General features: G+C 38.9%; 1 protein-coding gene across 3 annotated transcripts in view; it reads left to right on the top strand.

Annotated features, from left to right (window-relative positions):
• ABHD5 (abhydrolase domain containing 5, lysophosphatidic acid acyltransferase) overlaps positions 1-14560 on the top strand; it is a 29299-nt gene extending 14739 nt beyond the window's left edge. For 2 of the 3 annotated variants that reach the window (XM_073010301.1, XM_073010302.1), the window contains exons 4-8: positions 6195-6349; positions 9704-9815; positions 12351-12537; positions 13125-13968; positions 14345-14560. In XM_073010301.1, coding sequence (XP_072866402.1) covers positions 6195-6349; positions 9704-9815; positions 12351-12537; positions 13125-13214 — 544 coding nt within the window. In that variant the 3' untranslated portion in view covers positions 13215-13968; positions 14345-14560. Of the gene's footprint in view, positions 1-6194; positions 6350-9703; positions 9816-12350; positions 12538-13124; positions 13969-14344 lie in introns of those variants that run through there. The other variant, XM_038004088.2, reaches the window with a different exon arrangement.
• The last annotated feature ends 4563 nt before the right edge of the window (positions 14561-19123 follow it).

The following is a 19123-nucleotide window of genomic DNA, read 5'->3' as shown; positions in this document are numbered from 1 at the left end:
TTATATTTGTTAACTTTTTATTAAAAGGAATTTTTTTCTGCTTGATCCTGGTTGGGCAAATTTGTACAAATTTACATAGATGATCTGATAGTTAATAGTTCAGTAGACTCACAGATCCAAACATTAAACAGGATTAAACAGGACTGAGTACTATAAGTGTTCACCATTATAGCAAACTTCATATTAAGTGATGTTCAGTGTTTGGTGTGTCTTGAAGTTGGCATTCCCACTAAGCAGATGGGGTAGTTGTCAGGGTTGCCTTCTGTGTGATCTGGAATGTTTCACCTGAGCTGGAGAATCTTCTTTGCAGCACACACATGCTTTCTCTGGTGCAACAGAGCAGTCCGCTTGGTACCAACAAACAATTACCGAACTACATACTCAGTGCTCATCCAGCTTGCTTTTGATCCAGTAGCATTTTTATTATGCTGTCATGAGATTGAAATGAATCTTTGAGTTTCAGAAAGACTTTTGGTGGGAGTGGGGGGAATGCTAAGAGGAGGGAAAAAGTGGTCTGGAGATCAAATGAAATTCAGATCATTTCTTACACTCACTGTGCCTCTTTTGTCTCGCTTTTTTTCCGATAGTGGACTTTGAGAATGTTACTTTTTTTTTTTTTTTTTTGGAGATAGGGTCTTACTCTGTTGCACAGTCTGGAGTGCAGTGGCACAATCGTGGCTCACTGCAGTCTTGACCTCCTAGGCTCAACAATCCTCCCATGTAGCTAGTACTACAGGTGTGCTACCATGCCTGGGTAATTTTTTAAATTTTATGTAGAGATGAGGGGTCTCACTATGTTGCCCAGGCCAGTGTCAAACTCCTGGCCTCGAGTGATCCTCCGGCCTCCAAAACTGCCAGGATTACAGGCATGAGCCACCATACCCAGCTGATAATGTTATTTTGTTCTTTGCTTCCTCAGGTGTTGCAAATGTAATCTTTATTTTTTTCTTTTAAGTAAAAAGACAGCTCCTTACTTTCTGTTTAATGCATGGAGGGAAAAAACACAAAAACAACGTTGTTTTATTTGTTGGGACTTAGTGTTCCAAGCCATACCTACTTCAGTCTTTGTCTTTTATGGGCAGCTCCATTCTTCCGTTTGTTACTTTTATAGGACAGTTTGAGGAGAAGAATGAAAATGCCTAGTTTAATGCACTTGTTTAAGAAGGATTCTTACTCTAAAGAACAAATAAAAGCTGATCAATTTTTGCCAGCATTTGGATTACAGGCGTGAGCCACTGTGCCTGGTCCAGTTTTTCTCTTTTAATTTTCCTTTCCTTCTGGCCCCTGCTGCTCAGGACCCCATTAAAAAGACTATCTGTATTTTGAAGATATTTGTTATAAACTAAGGAAAAGGAGATTATAGAAACTTTAACTTAGAAAATGTTTAGCAAAGAGATCTATTCTGAGTTACATTAGAGTAAGTTTTGACTAGTCTTTATTTCTCTAGTGAAAAGTTTTTAAATAATTTTATCTTGAATACTTTTCTTTTGCCTGGCTCTGTCTTCTGATTGTACAGAATGGAGTTGAGCAATTTTTGTTGGCCCTCTGCTGTTCTAGGAAAAACTGTTCTACTTGATTCGAAGTTGAAGGTATTTGTTTAGTTTTTTGTTCTCCAGGCCTTCCCTTTTCTCTCTCCGGTGGCTTGGAGCCAATGGGAAATACCTGGGACTAACTTCATTTTGCAAATGCCTCCTTTGTGCATTGACTAGCGTTCTGATTATTTTCCTTAAATTCCTTTATACATTTTGATCCTAGGTCTGATTGTTCTCCTTTCTTTGCTTCTTTTTTTTTTTTTTTTTTTTTTCCCTGAGACAGTGTCTTGCTCTGTTGCCCTGGCTGCAGTGCAGTGGCACGATCTCGGCTCACTGCAACCTCCGCCTCCGGGTTCAAGCAATTCTCGTGCCTCAGCCTCCCAAGTAGCTGGGATTACAGGCGTGCACCACCACGTGTGGCTATTTTTTTGTATTTTTTGTAGAGACGGGGTTTCACCATGTTGGCCAGGCTGATATTGAACCCCTTGCCTCAAGTGATCCTCCTAACTCAGCCTCCCAAAGTGTTGGGATTACAGGCATGAGCCACCACGCCTGACCTGACTGTTGTTCTTGTTGCATTATTTCCGACTGGTGGCTGTCTTTAAATCTCATGAAGGTCAGGCTTATCTACCCTTGTTAGCATTTAGACCAAGTGAAATCAGGTCCCAGTGTGTTGGTACAGGTATTGTCCACTGCTTTGCCCTTAAGGGTGTACTCTGCTCACCATCTTCAAACTCAAGGCCAATTCTAATGACTAACGTTAAGAAGAATGCCTTTTTATATTTCAAAACTGATGAGCTGTTCTGTTGTTCCTGCTCTACTGGTTCTTTATTTTTCTTGTGGTTTAAACCAGTCTCTGGTTCTTAACAAGGATGTCTAATAGGATGACTCGCATGTGCTGTCTGGTTGGACCCATTCTTTACCCTAAATGTGAACTAACAATTCCAGCAGGGAACCCTCTCTGGAATATTAAAGAGTAGAGTTTAGCTAATTATAGTTTAGATGTACATTAAAGCCCAGTAACTCCTGTCAAGTGAGGACATAATATTTTTACTAGAAGTAGAGGTTAGAAGATAGCTTGGGACCTTGGTCTGGTGCAACGTTGTAGTCACCTGTGATCAAGCTCTTCTGAAGAATAAATACCTGTCTTTCCATGTTCCCTGGAATAAATTCTACTCTTGTAGTCTTCCTATTCTTGCTACTGTAACTAGCTTACATTTACTGAATATTTACCTTTTGATAGCCTCTAACCTGAGTGCTTTGCATGGTCTATCTTATTTAAAATTCCTAAAACCAAAAATAAGGAACAATTATTTTCTGGGGTTTTTACATGTAGTAGAAGCAGATGATATATAACTACAGTTAACTACAGTTTAGATGTTGTAGAGTTTTAAAAAATTATGTTCAAACTTTTTTTACTATAGCCCTTCTATATTGTTTGGATTAGAAAAATACAATTGTATCACCCCACAAAACTTGTTTCAGACACCCATGCACACATATATTAATATAATTTTGTGGCCAATATTCAATGCTTATGATTTATTTTTCTGTTCCAGACAGTATAATTTTATTTAGAAAAGACTAGACTGGTTGTTGACTATCTAAATGGATTTTGTTACTGAATAATGAGATTAATAAATAGGAGTGATGTTCTGATGTCATCTGGGGGACCATAAAAATCAAGTTGGATATGCTTATGCTATGATTATACTTTATAAAATTTGTATATGCTTAATAGACTAGGACCAAAAGAAAACATGGAAAAGCATATTAATCCAAATGTTTGCCAAGCGTCTGCCATGTGCTAAGCCTCATGCTAGGTTATGAAGACATAGAACTGATCAATTGTAGGGACAGTAGAACTGAGCAATTGTAGGGACATTCACTCCTTTTCAAAAAGGAACTGAAAGGTCATCTGCCTTAGTATATATACTTTGCATACTTTGTTAAACTGGCATTTTCACCTAGGGATGAAATTTTGAAGATCATATTTAAAAGGCAAACCAGAACTAAGGTAAAAACAGTCACCTAGAGACAGATGAGACTTCTGTCAAGTTTTCCTTTGTTCTCCTGTTTTTGGGTTAGCAGGTCAGAAAGAGTTTAGAGCAGACTGAGCAAGATCCATTAACAAATTTGTGACAAAAATTTAACAATTGTTTAGGGTAGGGTGTGTTTTAATGAAGAGTTCATTTTTCTCTTTGGGAAGTAAATCAATAGTGAATAATAGTGGCTGTTTCTTAACATGAATCTTTGCTGCTTTCAACTAGGTGGCTGTCTCGTTAGTTCCACTCATACCTGTTAGGCCTCTTCCTTCCCCTACCCCACATCTTACTGTGGGCTGTAATTAAAGGAATTTAGGGCCGGGTACAGTGGCTCAGGCCCATAATCCCAGCACTTTGGGAGGCCAAGGTGGGTGGATCATGAGGTCAGGAGTTTGAGACCAGCCTGAGCAACATGGTAAAACCCCGTCTCTACTAAAAGTACAAAAATTAGCTGGGCGTAGTGGTGCATGCCTGTAATCCCAGCTACTCAGGAGACTGAGGTAGGAGAATCACTTGAACCTAGGAGGCAGAGGTTGAAGTGAGCTGAGATTGCGTCACTGCGCTCCACCCTGGGCGACAGAGTGAGACTCCATCTCAAAAAATAAAAAATAAAAAGGAATTTAGGAAGTGGTCAAAATATAAGAGATAGTCTTTGCCATTAAAAAACAAAGCAAAACACTCATTTCCAACCTCTTTCTGATACACTATTAGAAAATGTTCTCATATGAAATTTTTAGGCTGTGAAGGCATACTTCATAATTATATGAAACTCATTTATCACATATCTTCATACATCTTTATGGTTATAGTCTACATATGTTCTCAGTGCTGTGAAATCTAGAGTATACTATTAGGACCGACCTTGAGAGTTAATAAAGGTTAAGTTTTACCTTTACTAATATGTCTATCTTACGTTGATTAGCCTATTTTTAGAAAACAAAGCCTTCTGCCCAATTCCTTGTCAGCATCTGTTAGTATGCTGGAGTAGAGAAATGTGGGTTTCAGCCCTAGTTCTGTGTTAACTAATGTTATATACCAGAGCAGGTCGTGTAGTACATCTCAGCTTCCTTCTTATCTAAGATGAAAGATTGCACCCAATATTCTCTAAGGGACCATAGAGCTCTGTGCTCTAAAGCTTTCTGTCTGAAAAAAAGCAGTCAACAGTATGGACCTGTTACTAACTCATTCTTATGCATGCTGACAACAATAATAGAATAGATTTTATGTGAGGAATAGTACCATCTGTGCCCATGTTTTAGTTTCTTTACCTTTCTGTTTCAGTTATAACTTAGGAAAGGGACTTTAGAGTCATTGTCAGTTTATCTTTGGGAGATTTTTGGCTGGCATTTCTTGGCTGGTTTGGTTACAGTTGAACATTGTATTGTTTCAGAAGGATCTTTGTACTTTGTTTAGAATTTTTATGATGTATAAAGTATGATGCAACTACATGGAAGTACTGCTGATAGTTCTGGTTTTCCTTCATTGGGAAGAAGTTTCATAAGATGGAAAAATTAAAATGATTAACAATAAGAAATAATTGTATATGAAGTTGTACTAAAGATTTTCTATCTCTTGGTCAATGAAAAAGAAAATTGGGAAAGAACTGGAAACAGAATCTAATGTTAGTATAGCATGAAATCATGGATAAGGTAGATAGACGTGTTCTTTTTCAACAGTTCTAGAATCTCAAACTAAGGAGTGTTTTCAGTCCGCATTACGTTATCCTCATGTTTATGAAAAGTTAATTTAAAGTACTTTTGAACCCACTTTAAGTCCTTAACTTCACTTAAATTTTTAGAATGGTTGATTCATAGGAGATAACTATTGTTGGTATCTGAGGCTATTTTATAAGAATGTGATATTGGGCCGGGCGCAGTGACTCACGCCTATAATCCCAGCACTTTGGGAGGCTGAGGCGGGCGGATCACGAGGTCAGGAGATCGAGACCATCCTGGCTAACACGGTGAAACCCCGTCTCTACTAAAAATACAAAAAATTAGCCAGGCATGGTGGTGGGCACCTGTTGTCCCAGCTACTCAGGAGGCTGAGGCAGGAGAATGGCATGAACCTGGGAGGCAGAGGTTGCAGTGAGCCGAGATCACGCCACTGCACTCCAGCCTGGGTAACAGAGCGAGACTCTGTCTCAAAATAAAATAAGATAAAATAAAATAAAATATAAAAAATAAATAAATAAAAAAGAATGAGATATTGATCTTTGGCCATTTTTGCAGTGTCAGCCGTGATATAAATGGAACCATTGGATTTTTCTGAGTGGCCAGTGATCTACATCATCTCCCAGATTGTAACTTAAATAACAAATGCCCTTTTTTCTTTTTCTCAATAAACCCACAGTTGTATACTCTATACATCTTTTATTATCCACATTTAGATATATTAAAAATAAAGCCCTCTTTCTACCATACACCGCTTAGATCCTACTGAATCTCAAAAGTTTACACAGGATAAGAGCATAATACGACCTGTTCCACCATTAGTCTTTAACGTGAAGATTTTTGAAGGTGGTTCATTCTACCTTTGTTTTATAAATCATGCTAGCTCTTTATAGACTTAGGGTGATTTTACCAAATGAACTTAAATCTGTTCTTTCCCCCAACAGGGTTAATCATCTCATTTTAGTGGAACCTTGGGGCTTCCCTGAACGACCAGACCTTGCTGATCAAGACAGACCAATTCCAGTTTGGATCAGAGCCTTGGGAGCAGCATTGACTCCCTTTAACCCTTTAGCTGGCCTAAGGATTGCAGGACCCTTTGGTGAGTGCTTATGTTCTAGGAAAGCAAGATGTTTGTAGATTATCAGAAGAGAATTCACTGTTGTTAGTCAAAATCTTAAAAAAAATCCTCAACCCTTACTTTTTCTCCTCTTCCTCTAATAAGTACCATGTCTTGCACAAAGATGAATGCAACTAGGCTCTTCTCCTCAAAGGGGACACTTTATGTTGTAAACATTACAAATAATTAGCAAAGCAGAAAAGGAGGGAAATGCTGAGGATGAGGTTAGTTAGTCCTCAACACTCTAAAAAAAGCCAGACAAGCAGCGTGTTTTGGGGAGGATATAAGTACCTCTGCTAGTCCAGGGCCTGGGAGAAGTGTAGCATGTTGCCCTGTTGGCGAGCATTGGAGAACATTTGGCCAATTGATGATACCATTTGGTAGATCATAAAACCTGATTTGATTTACCCTGGGGATAACAGGTACCACCACACTCACAGATTCTTCCCTTATCTATGTCAGAATGTTGGAAAGATAAAGTTATTTTTTCCACAACATTTTAGGGACTCCTGATGTATATTTCTGGTCATATTTTGAGGCACCAATGTTTAGTCCCTGATTGACTTTTATTTGATTCTCAGCAGTTCTGTCTCAGCCCCATAGCCATAGGAATTTCCTTCCCTCATTGTCACAGATAATGATGTTCCGAACTTCTGCCTTTCCCCTGTACAACTTATATGAGTTTGGAGTACTTTTAGTTGTAAGTAACTGAATACCCAAGTGGCTTAAATTATAAGGCCTTTTATTATTTCCTTAATAAGCAAACTGGAGATAGGTTTTAGCACTTGTTCTGGTTGCTTGCTCATTGACGTTAGGATTTGGGTCTGTGTCTGTGATTTTCTTGACTTTTTTCCTCACGGGGGTTTGATGCCTGCCATGGCATTAAGCATCATCTCACAAATCAGCACTCTGATTTGTGAGCAAAAAGAAAGAAAAGCATGGAAAATGGTCCTTGTCTCCATAATGCTTTGTCAGGGAAGAAAGTCCTCTCTGGAAGGCTCCAGCCAACCTCCCCTTATGACTGCGCCCTCCTAGTCCTTCCACCAGCAAAGAAGAAATTTCTGTGACGGACCAATCATGATTTGTTCCCAGGGCCTGCTTTCCTGGGCGCATTGCTGCCTAATTGATACTATAGAAAAGATGTGTTCTAACCAGGTGCTGTGGCTCACACCTGTAATCCCAGCACTTTGGGAGGCTGAGGTGGGCGGATCACTTGAGGCCAGGGTTCGAGGCCAGCCTGGCCAACGTGACAAATCCCCATCTCTACTAAAAATACAAAAAAACTAGCCAGGCATGGTGACACACACCTGTAATCCCAGCTACTCAGGAGAGGAGGCTGAGGCACAAGAATTACTCAAACCTGGGAGGTAGATGGAGGTTGTGGTGAGCCAAGGTTGCGCCACTGTACTCCAGCCTGGGCAACAGTGCAAGACCCTGTCAAAAAAAGAAAAGAAAGAAAGAAAGAAAGGAAAGATGGGTTCTGTTAGCAAGAAAAGAGAAGAGGCATGGGGATATGGAGGAGGGTGTGGGATTAACTGTCATGCAGGTTACTGTAAATGCTGTTCCCTTTTGCCCACCCCTGGCCCTCCTTGCCCTAGTGCCTTCTCTTTGGATGGGGAGAGCAGTGGGACTGCAGGACTTAGAGGAGGGTATGGGGGTTGAATTGGTGACCACATTTTACTCAGTGCTCTTACAGATGGCACATTTTGCCTACCTACAGTCTTTCAGCCCTCCCCAGTAGAGCCACTCCTCAGTATGCCTGATCCTCCTCTGGTAAACTACTTAAGAGCTTCGTTTAATCTTTATAACCCTGAAATAGAAATAGATTTTACTAGATCACAGGTACACAAATAACAATTATGGGAAAAGTAAAGTATGAAGAGAAGTTAGGAGAAGTGATGGGCAAGGGAGGACACCTAGGAGAGGCTCTTTAAAGCCATGCCCTCAGCCTCCCATTTATTGCTTGCACTTGGGGGTGGGAAGGTGATGTAGAATCAACTGCATGACAATTTCTTGGTGGAGCTGTGTAATTCATCACAGATGGGAAGAGAGGGCCAGTAGAGAAGTAAAGCCTTGCTGGAGTTAATGGGGTAGTAGTACCAGAAAGGGAGACTAGTCAGTCTCTGGGGCCTCAGAATGGAAAAATGTGACTAGAGGAAAGCTTCTGCTTGTCATCCTCTTTCCCTTGTGGGCCTTGCCCTGGGCTTTTTCTTTTTTTCTTTTTTTTTTCTGAGACAGAGTCTTGCTCTGTCGCCCAGGCTGGAGTGCAGTGGCGCGATCTCTGCCCACTGCAAGCTCTGCCTCCTGGGTTCGTTCCATTCTTCTGCCTCAGCCTCCCGAGTAGCTGGGACTACAGGCGCCTGCTACCACGCCCGGCTAATTTTTGTGTTTTTAGTAGAGACAGGGTTTCACTGTGTTAGCCAGGAAGGTCGTGATCTCCTGACCTCGTGATCCGCCTGCCTCGGCCTCCCAAAGTGCTAGGATTACAGGCGTGAGCCACTGCGCCCAGCCTTTTCTGTTTTTTTTTTTTTTTTTTTTTTTTTTTGAGACGGAGTCTCACTCTGTCACCCAGGCTAGAGTGCAGTGGCGCGATCTTGGCTCACTGAAACCTCCACCTCCCAGGTTCAAGTGATTCTCCTGCCTCAGCCTCCTGAGTAGCTGGGATTACAGGTGCACCCCCGGTGTATTTTCGGTACAAATACAAAATGGGGGTTTCACCATGTTGGTTAGGCTGGTCTCAAACTCCTGACCTTGTGATCCGCCCGCCTCGGCCTCCCAAAGTGCTGGGATTACAGGCGTGAGCCACTGCTCCCGGGCGCCCTTGGCTTTTTCTAGAGTGGGGCCGTGTGCACCACCAGGGGTAACCTTAGCAGGGGGTCTTGCTAGGGTCCCAAGAAAAAACTGAATTTATTTTCACACATAAATAATTATATATACTAGTTTACTTCATTTGGATGTTAATGTGTTATAATTATGGAAGAAACACAAGTTAATACGTTAATTTTATGTATGAGCTACTCACTGGCCACATTTAAAGAATTTATTTACCTACAAAAGTGCCTTCTAACTTACATGTTTTTGAGGCCCTAAAGCACATCTGCAAGTCAAAATACAATACTCTTTAATTCTTATATTAATATTTCCTTGGGGATCTTTAGGAGGACAGCTATCAGAATGTGTGCTTTTCACCACCTACAATATATATTTGAATACATATATATGTGTGTGTGCACATAACAGTCATTACACAGACAAGCACTAAAACTTCCTATATTATTTAGTTGATAAGTTAATTATAATTTAAAACATGCATTTTTTAAATTTCCTGTTAAATAGGTTTAAGTCTAGTGCAGCGTTTAAGGCCTGATTTCAAACGGAAGTATTCTTCAATGTTCGAAGACGATACTGTGACAGAATACATCTACCACTGTAATGTACAGACTCCAAGGTGAGGGTTAAGTTTCTCAATTCACTGTGTGTGTGTGTTTTAGACTATTTTTTTTTTAATGTTTGTTTATTTATTTGAGATGGAGTTTTGCTCTTGTCGCCCAGGGTGAAGGGCCATGGCTTCATTTTGGCTCACTGCAACGTCTGCGTCCCGTGTTCAAGCGATTCTCCTGCCTTAGCCTCCGAAGTAGCTGGGATTACAGGCATGCGCTGCCACACCCAGCTAATTTTTTTGTATTTTTATTAGAGACGGGGTTTCTCCATGTTGGTCAGGCTGGTCTTGAACTTCTGACCCCAGGTGATCCACTCACCTTGGCCTCCCAAAGTGGCATGAGCCACCATTCCCGGCCTTTTTTAAAAATATATCAGTGGTCCAGAAGATTTTTGTCAGTAGTTAAATTACTGAATTTAAAAGGACATGTGTCTAATACATTTTATTTTACTCATCTATTCTTAGAGTACCCACTGTATAAAACATTATGCTGAGTTCTGATGGCGGATTAAAAAGTGAGATGTTCACTCTTACCTCAAAGTTCTTATGAATAAGTTGTAGAAGTCTTGGTCTTGGGCATCTCCAAGAGACGGTTTGAGTTGAGAGTTGAAGAATTTCACATGAAGTATTTCCCAAACTGAGTATGAATGTTTCATCAAAAAAAGAAAAAAGGGTGCCAGATTAAACAAAAGTAAATGGTTGTCTGTACTATGAATTATCCTTTACTATACCGAAGGGTATTGAATTTCCCAAGTGAATGGGAGATGCTGTGTAGTGTTTTTCAAGTCCATTTGATGATTGTACTCCTGAACAACTCTAAACATCTGTAGGTCAGCCTTAGAAATGCAGCTGCAGAGGGTGAGGCAGAAGTGAGGGATTCTGCATGTATTTTGACAGTGATTAGAAGGAGAGAGACAGAATGGGGCATAGTAGCAGAGGGAGCAAGAGGGCCAAATGTATTTTTTACAAATACTACTTATGGATGTTGGGTGAAAAGTACCAGTGGAGAAAACATAGCCTGACGACAGTGGTGAACTAGGAGGAGGCCAAACGATAAGGCCCTAGAGTTTCTAGGAGGAGCATCAAGAATAGAGTGCAAAGATGAGAGCTACAGTTCTCATGCTATGTCATGTACTGAAATTATTGGGGGTGCTTGTTAAAATGTGACTCCTGAGGCTTAATTTCTAAGACTGAGACTAGCATTTCTGGGCTGCATCTCTAACAAATACTCTGGTGATTCTGCATAGGTGGGTCATGGAGCACACTTTAAGACAGAGAAGTGGTATCTCATCCTTTCTAAGACTGAGGTTTGGATGAAAGGCTAAGAGGAGAGATGCAGAGGCGGCCTCCCTCCCTTTTATTTCCTCCCTCGCTTTTGGCAGATGATATGTACACCTACTTTATTAAAAAGATTGAGGCCATGGTAGCTATTTATAGGTGTAGCTGTAGCCTCAGTCTTTTTAATAAAGTAGGTTAGAGGTTCTCTGCCAAGAGTGAGGGAGGCTAGAGGTTCAAGGTCCTCAAGAGATTGAGGTTTTCTGACTTGCTAGGCAGTCAGATCTTGTGGATTAGGTGAACACATTGATTGACTTGCTCCAACAGCTGTTTTTAGGGGTCTGCCCCAGGAACATCATTCCTTTTCCTGCATGGTCTAAGTTTTACTCTTCACGTCCTCTTATTTCATGATTACATGTGTTCATGTAGTCCTAGTTTGTTACCTTTCTTGTGGTGAGACTTGAATTCTTCATAGAAGGCAAGTTAGAACTTTGTCTAGTTCTGTAAGAATAGCAGAAGTGGCCGGGCGTGGTGACTCACGCCTGTAATCCCAGCACTTTGGGAGACCGAGGTGGGCGGATCACAAGGTCAGGAGTTTGAGACCAGCCTGACCAACATGGTGAAACCCCATCTCTACTGAAAATACAACACTTAGTTGTGCGTGCCTCTAATCCCAGCTACTCAGGAGGCTGGGGCAGGAAAATTGCCTGAACCCGGGAGGCAGAGGTTGCAGTGAGCCAAGATTGTGTAGCTGCACTCCAGCCTAGGCAACAGAGCGAGACTCCATCTCAAAAAAAGAAAAAAAAATGAATAGCAGAAGTGACAGCAAATAGACCTATCCTGAGAGTTTGCAAGAATATATTATCTGAGTTTCTTAACTTGGTAATGGTTTTGGCATTGCAGGTGAAATGCTGGTGCCATGAACCCGGGGATAAGCTACCTTCTACATCAGTTTAAATAAGGGTGAAAAAACATATTTTTAACTATCTCCACAATAAATAATTTAATGATAGAAAATTAAGGTTGTACATTTTGGTTTACAGGAAAACTTTTTAAAAAATCAGCTGAAGTATGCAGCAGCCTTGCTTATCTAACAGTGATCTGTGAGATTTGTTCCTTACACTATCTCATAAATTATTGTCTATTTAAGCTGAGGTTTTTCTTAAGTGCTGGAAAAGCTAAATATGAATGTGTTTTGATAGAAGTGACAGTGCAATGCATACTCATTCCCAAAAATCATACATTGTGATTTTCTCCTTGCCGTTAAAGTGGTGAGACAGCTTTCAAGAATATGACTATTCCTTATGGATGGGCAAAAAGGCCAATGCTCCAGCGAATTGGTAAAATGCACCCTGACATTCCAGTTTCAGTGATCTTTGGCGCCCGCTCCTGCATAGATGGCAATTCTGGCACCAGCATCCAGTCCTTACGACCACATTCATATGTGAAGACAATAGTAAGTGTGGGACTTGATTTGGGTTTTTAGGTATGAGTGAAGTCTTTTATTATCTCCTTTAAAAGAGGTTTTAGGTCATCCTGGTGTTACAGGTCATCTAAGCTATACCTGCAGCCTCAGTCAGGGACCTGATACCACATGTGTTGGGTGCAGGGTTTGGCCTGCATACATCTTCATGTCCAAACCATGAACCACCTTTCTGAGTGACTTTTCCTGTCCCTAGAGCCACAGCATTAAGAGAGTCGGACAGAGGGACTGGTCCAGTAGCTCTTAAAGTAATTCCCACCTCACAAGGCAGCACAGTCTCACTTTTTTCAGTTTCTCTATTGGCACTTTTATTAGTGGTCAATTTAGTGTTTTTTGCATATTAAAATTGTATGTAGATTCAATTCAGTAGATTTTTCTATTCTCAGATCCTTTTAATGGATATACTTAATAGTCACTATAGATTATTGTTATTTTTTATCATGTGTTTTATTTAAATATAGTGGCTCTCACTTTTATTACTAAGTGTCTTTGCTTATATATCATTGTGTTTTATTAAATGCTTTTACTCACTAACCACCTGAATACTTTTCCTTATCCAGGCTATTCTTGGGGCAGGACATTATGTATATGCAGATCAACCAGAAGAATTCAACCAGAAAGTAAAGGAGATCTGCGACACTGTGGACTGAACACACTGAAGCTCTGATGGGAAAACCTGGTTACTGATACAGTTGTTCAGCAATAATTCATAGTATATGCTGAAGAGTAATGAATACAACACAAGAACCAGGCAACCTTCTTGACTATACTTTGCACATGTTTTCTTTAGGAATTCACTCGCACATTTAAACCAGTTAGTGCCTTCTAGAAGAATGGCTTTCCTTTCTCCTACACAAAATTAAAATATACAAGTCTCTAAATTTAATACCTTTAAATAAAAGGTTATTTGTCCCTCTCATGTACTGAAAAACTAATTTTTCAGCTGAAAAATTTTTAATCTAATTTTGCTAATCAGTTACTTTTTATATTGCAATCTATATTGCCAATTTAGGAAGTGATTTCTGAGTCTCTTACACTGTAAAGGTGCACTTTATTTTCTTTGTCTTCCCCATCATGTATTTATTGTGTCTAATGACTGATACTAATCTAAATTCAATGTGTTTTTATGTAAAAAAATCTGTCAGTTGTTTAGAATATTTCACTTTGTTTTTGAAATGGAGCGACAAGGCAGAGTTTTGGTTAAAGGATGGGAGTTGATCACTATCATTACTTTTTCTAGTTTACCTCTTTTTTATATTTAAGGCTGCTAAGCCATGTTCAGCATTTTAAATGTGGTCTATCCTGACATACACAGTGTATAACAACATAACTCCTTGGAACCTCCTATGTGTGGTATGATTCTACACTTCCAAGGAACATGACTTCAATACTTCAGTGATTCAGGTACTGAAAAGCCTTAGCTAAAAGGCTGTTCTTTGTTTCTCCCTTTCATACTATTCTTTTCCATGACCCAGGATACAGCAAATGAAACAAATTTCTTCACTTAAGGGGATATTAAGACTGTTACTTCCTAGTAAGCTGAGTAATGTCATATTTTTATTAACATCTAACTTTTGTAGATGGGTGCTAAAAATGCATACATTTTAACCACTAAAATAGAAAAACAGGTGGTGCTATTATGTCTCATGGCACCAGAAATGAGCTAGCACTTGGGTTTGTTGTTGTTGTTGTTTATTAAGAGTATTGTGTTAATTAAATCATTGCATACTTGAAGTTATATTACAAAAATTCTAAAAGGTTGATTGAACTATTTTTTTAGGAACTACCATCAAGTGTAGAATTTTCTTGCAGTTTTAAAATGAGGAAAACTTCTTTGAAACTGTGAAAAAGCTCCATGTGGTAACTGGCTGCTGAGAAAACCCTTCACCAAAAAAATAAATAAAAATTGAATAGGATTGTCATCAAGAAGGCATCTTTGGCTAACATTGCTTGTCCAGGAGAAAGGTAGCTATGTAAATAAAAACAGTGAACTAGAGCAAATAGTGGTTTAATGGCTTTGTTATTGCATTTTAAAAATGGTTAATTAGGGAATTTGTAGTTGTTAGGAAATGTAAGGTTGTATCACTGTTGATTAACTGCCACAAAGACTGAATGTTCTGTTTTCAACATTTCTCCCCTACAAAAGAATAGACAAATTATACTGAAGCATGATATAAACATCTTCCCAATGAACAATTTGTCTCACTTGTCAGATTAACTAGGTTAGTGTAGGAAGGCAGCATGAGCGCCAAGATGTATTGTCTGATTTCTCTACCTTAAGAACAATAATAGTCTTTTTTTTTTTTTTTTGAAATGGAGTCTCGCTCTGTCATCCAGGCTGGAGTGCAGTGGCACAATCTCGGCTCACTGCACGCTCCACCTCCCAGGTTCACGCCATTCTCCTGCCTCACCCTCCCAAGTAGCTGGGACTACAGGCACCTGCCACCACCACGCCCAGCTAATTTTTTTTTGTATTTTTAATAGAGACGGGGTTTCACCGTGTTAGCCAGGATTGTCTCGATCTCCTGACCTTGTGATCCACCCGCCTTGGCCTCCCAAAGTGCTGGAATTACAGGCTCACTGAGCCACCGCGCCCAGCCAATAATAGTCTTTTTAGTTAGTATCTTGGATGGCCAAGTTTCAAACCTGTATGTGGTATAAATAATTTGGGTAATATTTTTGTTTTTTTGTTTTACACACTCTAATCTCAATTATCCTTTGCTGGGAGAATGACAGGTTTCACTTATACAGGAAGGTTTTTGCACAGGAAATTTGGTCCCAGCCCTTGAAAGGAAGAAGTTCCTTGGTTTACTTAACGAATGGAGTTTCTGGCCACAAATGTACCAGGTGATTCAAGAAAAAGATATACCCGAATATCAAGTGATACTTTATTTTCCTACAGACTGAATTTGCTTTATATGAAAGATGTTGTAACTCTTTTTAAAGTTAGATTTTACCCTGAGGTGTAGTATATGTAATTTTGTGAAGATTGAGCTAGAAGGGAAGTTCACAATCCTCACATTTAAAAAAATATAATGGGTGCTAAATGTTTTCTTAAAAATCTATTACAGCATTTGATCTTTGCCTACTTATGCACAGCGTACTTTTATTTTATTTTACAGAATAAATTTTCCTGTGATAGTCACTATAAGACAGCTGTGTATTTTCTTAAGTCTTTTGTATGGACCAGTCTCTGTGTAACAGTTAACTACAGGACCATGGATCCACTGAATGTTCAGTAAATGCTGCTGCTGTTCTTAGGGAAGGCTGCTCTGGGTGTTGTGGCTGCCATACATGGCTTTACCTGTGTCCATGCATTCCCTTGAGATGATTTCTGTTTTCTTCTTTTTTTTTCTAAGACTAATATTCCAAAAAAAAAAGTTGCCTAAAGTTGGTTTTAGAATATGATTTGCAGAACACTTTTGAAATGTCTTCATTCATATATAAAATATGTATTTATATTTAAAGGGCCATACCTGATTTCAATAAAACAAGAAGTTTTTCCTTATACCAAGGTACTGGAAAGAATAAACAAAAATAGCTGGGAGATGCCTAGAAAGGAACAATGTGGAAGGAGAGATAACTCTATTAAATATTATAACATAATGTTTACAATATGAGAAAGTCTAGGAATTTAGTACATGATGAAGCATCTCATTCAGAGAAAAAGGCTTTAAAAATGGTGTTGAGACAAGTGTGGTTAACCATCTGGAAAACAAATAAAATTGAATCGATTTCTCACAGGGTACACAGGATAAAATCTGAATAGATCAAAGACCCAGTTTTTAAAATGAAACCCTCTTTCTAACTAGAAGAAAACATAGGTGAATTGTTGTATAATCTGACAGAAAAACTTTCTTAGGACTGAAAATTCAGAAGCAATAAAAAGAAAAGTCTATAGAAGAATTTTCAGCCAGATGCAGTGGCTCATGCCTGTAATTCCAGCATTTTGAGAGGCTGAGGCAGAAGGACTGCTTGAGACCAGGAATTCAGAACCAACCTGGGCAACCTAGTAGGACTGGCTGTACAAAAAAAAAATTTAAGTACCTGGGCTGGGTTCCACCTACTTGGGAGGCTGAGGTGGGAGGACTGTGAGCCCAGGAGTTTGAGGATGCAGTAAGCCACTGCACTTCAGCCTGGGTGACAGAGAAGAAAAAATATTTTTTTGGATAGCTGAAAATATTTGCAGCATTTATCACAGAGGGCTAATTGTAGCCCCACATATGAAGAATTTTAAACTTTGAGAAGAACCTGAAGATTAGGCAAAAAGATATGAACAGTTCACAGAAAATAAAATGCAAATGGCCTTTAAACATACGAGGATATGCGTAAAAAGACAAATGCAAAATAAAATAAAATAATGGAAATACCTTTCTTACCTGTCAGATTGGGGAAAATCCAAGTTAGGCAATGCACTCTGTTGAGTCAGTAGGGAAACAGGCACTCCAAAAAGTACAAATCCCTATGGATGGTATTCGTTAACTAGCAAAATTAGACAAGTATATCCTTCAACCTGGCAGACCCAGTTCTAAGAATCCATATGAGATGCACTTGCAAGAATATGAAATGGTATATGCACAAAGGTCTTGATTACAGCACTGTTTCTAATGGCTACAGACTGGAAGCCAACCAAATCTCCATTGATAGGGAATTGATGGAAGAAACTAGGGTATATCTATACAATGGAATACTACACAGCTGTAGAAAGGACTGTGAACTATTTTTGTACTTCTGGTCTGGAGAAATCTCCAGAATATAGGAAATGAAAAATGCAAAGTACAGAAGAGAATGTATGGTGTGCTATCTGTTGTATAACGAAGAGACAAATGGAAAAAATATATATGTATTTGCTTTTCTTGTAAAGCAATAGAAGGATTAGTTATACCAATAACTACTAAAATAATCCCCTTATTAGTGGTGGTAGGGAGCTAAACAAGGATGGCAACTATTTCTGTATCTTACATACCTTTTACTTTGAGGCCCTGTCAATGTTTTATATAATAAACATTTTTTGAAAAGGAAACTCTTAAAACTAAAACAAACTTAACAGTCTGTCAAGTTGGTGGTATAGACCCACAGAAGAATTACTTCAAGTGACTTGAAAGCCTAGTATTTTGTCTATACTTTGCTAGTGAAATATATCCTATAGACCAAACAACCACAAATAAATCTTAAACTGCATTCAATAGTTTTTTGTTTTTCTTTCTTAGCAATGATATTGGTAGTATCATTTGAGTATTTATATGTGTTAAAGCAAATATTTACTTGTGTCATTGGAATCAAGGGCCAAGATTTTCAGCGGAGGAGAAAAGAGACACAAGAATATAATAAAGAATCATGATTTTATTTCTGAAAAACACATATTGCATAGCTTTGTTCACTGAAAAGGCCTAGAAATAATCACAGCTCAATAGTAAGACCCACCCTCGCACCCAGACTGTCCCACTAAAAGGGGGCAGGCAAAGGACAAGATGAGTCTGGAATATTTTGTGTCAGCAGTCAGAGTAAGGTTGTGTCAAAAGGACCCAGGAGCTAACTTGAAGGGGTTTCCATTGGCCAAAGATGGGTTAATGTGAGCATCGGAAAGAGTAGGGTTGAAACATGAGATCATGATGCTATTTAAAAAACTAATTGGTCACTTTTGGAGGTTACTAGGGCACCAATTCAATATTTTGAAAATTGCTTACGGGAAAAATGAATCATTTATCCCAACTTCTTTGTGTATCACGTTACCCTGATAAGGGAAACTTCTTCATGTAAGAATCATAGGTAAATAGGAGAGGAATGATAAGATTAGGAAATCACCATTTTGCCACCTTTAATGAAGTAACAGATCCAGCTGCTAAAAACATGAAATAAAAAGTTGATGAGAAGCATTTATTGGATGGCTCAGGTTCATAACATCTGAACCCGATGTTCAATCTTAGTATTACTGAAAAAGGAACAATGAGACATGCTTCTGTTACATTGCAATAGCAAGAACCCAACATACCATGTTGAATTATGATGAATTACTGCCTAAAACAAATGAAATTGAACCTGAATCTAATCAAGCCTCTACATCTAATGATAAATAAAAACACACAGGATATTGAAAAGCACATTAATATGCTAAATCTAGAATGTGGGAAATTCCATGGGACAAAAATTCCAGTTTCTTCAACAAATTGAAGCTGCAGAATAAAAGTGTTAGTAGGACTTTAAGACTTAGAGAAACTTAAAGGACCTTGTTTGGATACTTATTTGACCTTGTTTGGATACTTTATAAAAAGACATTTTTGAAGCAATTAGAGAAGAGTTTATAATGGACTGAGTATCAGATGATATTAAAGAATTATTTTGTTGGGTGAAAGTATAGTGACTTTTATTTAAAAAAAAAAAAAACAAAAAAAACAAAAAAAACCTTACCTTTAGAGGTACATGGTGTAGTATTCATGGTTGAGATTTTAACTAGGATTTACCTGGAAATACTCCAGGAGAAAAAGTCAGTTGTCAGAAAATAGATAAAATGAGCAGAATGTTATGTTGATGCTGGGTGACAGACACATAGGAGCTTATG

The sequence above is a fragment of the Chlorocebus sabaeus genome, chromosome 22 (genome assembly GCF_047675955.1).
Source record: "Chlorocebus sabaeus isolate Y175 chromosome 22, mChlSab1.0.hap1, whole genome shotgun sequence".
NCBI lineage: Eukaryota > Metazoa > Chordata > Mammalia > Primates > Cercopithecidae > Chlorocebus > Chlorocebus sabaeus.
The sequence above is the reverse complement of the archived record's forward strand: the minus strand, read 5'-3'. Positions and strand labels throughout refer to the sequence as shown.